Raw genomic sequence first — 6000 nt, forward strand, 5'->3', positions numbered from 1 at the left:
GTTTCAAAGGGAAAAATGAAATATTGACTGAAAATCTTGACTGGTTTCGACACTGGTTTTCAAGACGTCTTGGAGATGATAAAACTAGAGATGAAACGGGTTTGGAGTTTTACAATATTTTTCATTTATGCTTTTGTTTTATTTGCATTCACATATACACAATATATATATATATATATATATATATATATATATATATATATATATATATATATATATATATATATTTATATATATTATATAAATATATATATATATATTATTATATATATTTTAAAATAATTATTCTTACATTATAATGATTAGACTTAAATGTGTTTCTCTTAAGCAAAGACGTTCGACATCAAAATAACTGTTCCATCCCCCCCCTCCTTTTGCTGCCAAGCTTTGGATTTCTTTTTCTGCCTCCGTTTCCCTTATTCTTTTAATCCTACCTACTTCCTAGAGAGTTGAGGCCTGCTTATTTTCCTTCCTCAAATTTTATTCAAGGTAAGGCCTCATGAAAGACTGTTAATTGGTAGAACCAGTTAAGGCAGTTAAATTGCTTGGTATTACAAGGCAATGTGATCCGGCTTAGTACTAATAAATATATCTGAATTAGGACTCTTTAGATATTAACAAGATTTCAGTATGCAATATTAGCTCATGATTTGGGAATGATGCAATTAGTTGGAATGATTTATCAAGACAAAAATTGGAAACCCTATTTATTATAAGAGCCCTAGAACCAATTAATTCTGTGGAAAATATCGGTCATTATGATTTCTCATTTTTAGAACGCCATGCTTGAAGCAGTTACCAGTGAATTAAAATTAATGGATTATAAGAGTTTGTTTCAACTAATGGCTACCGAATGTATATGAGAAATTAGATTAACATCAAGCTCACTGTTACCTTTAATTTGATTTACTGGCATCTTGATCCTGCTGAATATTTGAATATTTGGTAATTAGATAAATTAGTGTATGATGTCATTGTTATAAAAGTTTGATCAATTATGAAGTGGCTACTTTGCACTTGTATTGTCATATACATCCATGTATGGGAATCTCATTAACGTATGGTAATCTATTAATAGTATCGTAAGTCAACGTAATGACTTTTGATTATTAATATCTTAAGTCTGAATAATAATTTATTATTAATATCTGAAGTCAGAATAAAAATTTACTATTAATAATAAGTCAAAATAGTAATTTATTGGTAATATGTTAAATCAAAATAGTAATATATTATTAAAATATCTTATGCACACAGGATGCTTTGTAAAATTTTAGGTAGATTGCAATTTAGTAAATAATTAGATTTGTGAATACAGATAAGCTAATGTAAGAAGAGAATGATTGCTTATCAGGTTACATTAAAGCATCATCAGTACTTCAAAAGAGGCATAAAGCAGTTTAAAGGTCACTCATTAGTGGCATTGGCAACCGGCAGGTCGTCTCTTGCCAATTACTTATTTGTGCTTGCTTCATCCCTTCTCCGCTTAGCGGCTCCTGCTTTTTAAGTTTTAACTGTACTTCCATTTCTACTCCCTTTCTTCCCTCTTGTTGTGTAACCTACCTGACTGTTACTTCTTGGTGAAGATGTAGGGTTTTTCATAGTTACAATATTAGGTAATTTATCATTTATTTTTTGGGATTTCTTCATCTTGCTGTCCAACCAATCTAGCTCTCTCTTTTCTCTGTCTAAAGCATTGAGTGGCTGAGAATACCCCAGTGCTTAGCTTGGCTTCATAGTCTAAATTGCATGTTTCATTCTTTCATTCATTGGACGCCTGTTGAGGAGAGATGAGGACCACGCTGGTAGACATACTATGGGGATGGAGGTCCAGGGAAGAGGAAGAAGAGGGAGACCAAGAAAGAGATGGAAGGACTGTGAGGGGAGACCTGCGTGAGAAGGGAACTGATGAGGCAGAAGCACATGATAGAAATAGATGGAAACGGCTCATCCGAAACGGCGACCCCATATAAAAATGGGAACAAGCTGGAAAGAAGAAGAAGAATTCTTTGAGATAGAATATATACATTGATGATCAGCACTTAAGAAGTCCCTCTCAACCCAAGCTAGGACCAGGGCTCAACTTCCACTACCACTCTGACTGGTCTGATGGCTCAGCAGGTGAGAAATTTACTGTTGGCCCTCCCAATCCTTCCCCAGTTCTTAGATATACATATTAGACTGTTGGCCCTCCCAATCCCCAGTTCTTAGTTCCCAGGGACAGTAAGGTCATGTTGCCAGGAGAATCTAACCAAATCATGAGTGAGGCTTAAACACTCGAGACCACCTTGCAGTGAAGTTCAGCTGAAGATTTTACGTGACATATCAAAGAACATGAAAGCTGATCGGGTATAAATGTATTTTACTGTATTTTTCAACGCTCGATTAGATTATGATAATTATAAACTTAAAGTAAATTAGGTTTGTCTTACCTGAGTAGTTCGTGAAGTAGTTGGACTGTATGCAGACTGGAAGCTTTCCCTTCCAGCTGGCGTTGGTACAAGTAAGAATGGCGTCTCCCAGCAATTTGTACCTACCAGGTTGCTGGCATCTTCCGTTGATCACTGATCCGTGAGGAAATTCCAACTCTGGCGAAGGCTGGGTCCAGGGATTTTACCGGGAGGAAAAGGATTTAGGGAAAAGAAAGGAAGATCGAGTTTAGATATAGATGAACAATGACCGGAAATTAATGAAGACTGTAGTTTAAATAAAACATAGATTTTTTACGTCAGGAATTCGGAAACACCCTGCTATTTTATGTATTTCAAAATATATCTAGTGAAAATGGGAACGTGTTGAACTTTTTCCTATAAGCTTGAAAAACCAGTACCAAATGCAGTGAATCATAGATTGATAATTTTGCAGTTTGTGGACGATGTTTCCTCAAGCCTTTGAATATTTTAGTGAAGGACGTAAATATTAGAAAGCTCTTTCACTGACATTTCGATAGTTCCCATTTTTTTCTTTGGCCTTCTTTCGTAATACTAAACATCTTTACATTGGGAGATTATTGTGACTGGAGTAAAGTTTGTGCCACCCTCCCGCCATCAACCCTAATCCTTATTCTATTCATCTTGTGCACCATGATTCCACTTTCAACAAACTTTTTGAGATTCGAAACAATAACTTTATAAGGGTTTCCCAGGTTTAATTGCAACAAATTTCTCTCCGGGTGTTGGCCGCTTCGGGATTTTGTTTTTCAGGCTTTGTTCATTTGGCATAATTTAGCTTATGGTTTTTTTTTTATCGAAGGCTTTTCTAGGGTATTTTATGTGGAGGCAAATATATTTACAACACTTCTCTCTCTCTCTCTCTCTCTCTCTCTCTCTCTCTCTCTCTCTCTCTCTCTCTGTTTGTGTGTGTGTTTGTATAATATATATTTTTGCTTTTCAGTACTTACACAGCTACATCAAATGATGTTGATAAATATCAGCAGCGGTTCAAGGGTCACGTCAAACACTACATTTTCGTTTGTGAAAGCGACCACTTCAGTTATTTTTGATTTTTTGGGGATACATGAAATGTAAAATATTCATGAAAACTGGGAACATTAATGTTGTGGTTTCTATACACAAAAATGGAAAGTTCTGGATGCTAATTGGAACTTATTTAAGCTTAAATGGAATTTTTTTTACCATTTTTGAAATGTTTAACTTTTCCTACAACCAGCAGAAATTTTTTCCTAATGCTTTAAAACTCTGGGCTGTTTTATACTGAGGTGTGCCCTTAGAGGTTTCTTGCTCGTTCAAAACATTTGCAGAATTCAGTTTCCTACGTATTTCAAAGGTTTTGCATATTGTAGGTCATTCTTTTACGTGAAAATTTCCGTGTTTTGTAAATTTTGGGAGAAATATATGATTACTTACACATTTTGTAATTTTTTTAGAAAAATAATACATATCTTATCGCTGATAATACAGAAAGCTTTTATAACAAGACTTAATTCTAAAAGGTAATTGTGTTTAGTGCTGTAAAAAGTAATCGTAAATTCGAAGGCTATACGAGGCATTACCAAAACTCATTTGTTCAATTCAGTGTTGAATATGCACGTTGCAATGATAGAGCTTACGTCCTGTTATCCAGTAACTTATATATAGTCAGTTTTGGAGAGTAATCACACGACCTCTTCATCAGCAACACCTGAGCGAAGAGAACCACTGAAGTATCCACAAGTGTCAAGTAATTTTTTGGTGTAAAGAAATTAACCACGACAAACTATACGATTGCTGCTTGTCATTTTTATAGCAGTTTTTATGATGCCATGATCTACACAGCAAGGATTCGTCCGTGAATTTTTTATCAATGTCTTAACGAGATGAAACTTATGCCTTTTTTCTCCTTTTTTTATTTTTGAAGTCTCCTTTACCTTCTTTTTATCCTTAATATGTTGTATAAAGGTGTAAGATACCAAAAACATAAAATGAACACGGTCAACATATTGACAACGATGAAAATTAATTTTAAAAAATCCTGCTGAAGGTAGAGTTATCTACATTCGGTTTTAGTGTCTTGATAAAGGGTCACTAACAGGCTTAGCTCGGTTTGAAACCGGGTCTGACATAAATCTCGGTTTATGTAAACCTTGGTTTGAAACCGAGCCTTACATAAAACTGGGTTTTATTAAAGCTTGGTTTGAAACCAAGCTAAGATCGTTAGGGACCTTTTATACAGAGAAACTAAAACCAAGTTTGAGTGGAGATAACCCTACCTTCAACAGGAAAGTATTTTAATTAAGATTAATTTTTTATCGTTTTCAAGGTTTAAGATCAAGTAGCAATATGGGAGGAGAGAGAGAGAGTAGGTAAGATCACGTACCTTACCATCAGTGAGTCATTGTTAACAATTCGTTCATATTCTCATAACTTCATTGTTTTAAAAAGTCCAATAAACACATCCCATTTTCACTAATGTGCAACGAAGAATAATATAATATCACTATCTGTCACTGATTACGTTATCAACTAATGCATGAAACACATTCAGAGTGCAAGAAGGGGAAGTGGGTATAATACTCACCGTTATTTGTCTCTGCTTATAAGTGATGATTGTGTGCTTAGGAATGTTATGGACGTGGCACGGCCGGAACATCGATTGGAAGCGATTGGAATCTGCGAAGTAAATTGCATTTGATTAGCTGGATACAAACCTATAAATTCCTGTTGATTAAATATTTATATTAATATGTTTCTTTTAGAAGCGCCTTTGAACAAGCAACTTTTGTTCTCTATCGTAGATTATTGATAAACTTAAAGAGATGATAGAAGAATTAGGAGGTGTTTTGCCCATGAGAAGGAACGTGAACAAAATATCCTTATGAAATTTCATTTTAAAATCATCTGGATGTACATTTTAAATACGAACACCCAGGAATGCATCATTTGTAAGTGGCATGGCTAAATACTTTCTAATAAACTCAGTGTAATTCAGTTGGCAGAGAATCTTGATGAAGTTTGCTTATTGAAGATTAGGTAAAGATTGTATGGACATTCTAGACGTGAGCACCATACGTAAAATTACCTGGTACAGTAATTATGCATCAATGATCATTCATACTCTGTATATATACAAATGTAAATATATCTACCTACCTTCGTTCCATACATAATAGAGTATAGTTTTTAAGCTCTTATTATCTAGATATTTCCGATCATAGTGTCATCATATTTATTTGTGCTCCAATACTCACACAATGATTCAGCACAAGGCTTGAGTGTTATATTCAACCTTCAGCAATCAGTATTCACAATGTTTGGGTTTATTTACAGTTTACCTCCTTAAAACTTGTAAAACAGTTATATTCTATTATTATTTGCTAGTTAAATCCCCACCTGCATATTTATAGTCACAGATATTCATATATAAAGTAAAATTATAAATATTGTTACCGTTGTGTTTTCATGCTGGTGTTCCGACGAGAGTCGCAGAAACCGCAATCTATTTCCTGCCTCTTCGTGTTTCCCCTCCTCCCTCCTTTTCTTTGTAATGCGCAGGCAATAAAAA

The 6000-nt window shown here is 34.5% G+C and overlaps 1 protein-coding gene across 4 annotated transcripts in view; it reads right to left on the bottom strand.

Annotated features, from left to right (window-relative positions):
- Positions 1-6000, bottom strand: part of hig (hikaru genki) — a 106706-nt gene that overhangs the window by 14066 nt on the left and 86640 nt on the right. For all 4 annotated transcript variants that reach the window (XM_067103714.1, XM_067103712.1, XM_067103713.1 and 1 more), the window contains 2 exons: positions 5017-5108; positions 2433-2598 (listed from right to left, as the gene is read on the bottom strand). In XM_067103714.1, coding sequence (XP_066959815.1) covers positions 2433-2598; positions 5017-5108 — 258 coding nt within the window. The remainder of the gene's footprint in view (positions 1-2432; positions 2599-5016; positions 5109-6000) is intronic.

Source organism: Macrobrachium rosenbergii, chromosome 5 (genome assembly GCF_040412425.1).
Source record: "Macrobrachium rosenbergii isolate ZJJX-2024 chromosome 5, ASM4041242v1, whole genome shotgun sequence".
NCBI lineage: Eukaryota > Metazoa > Arthropoda > Malacostraca > Decapoda > Palaemonidae > Macrobrachium > Macrobrachium rosenbergii.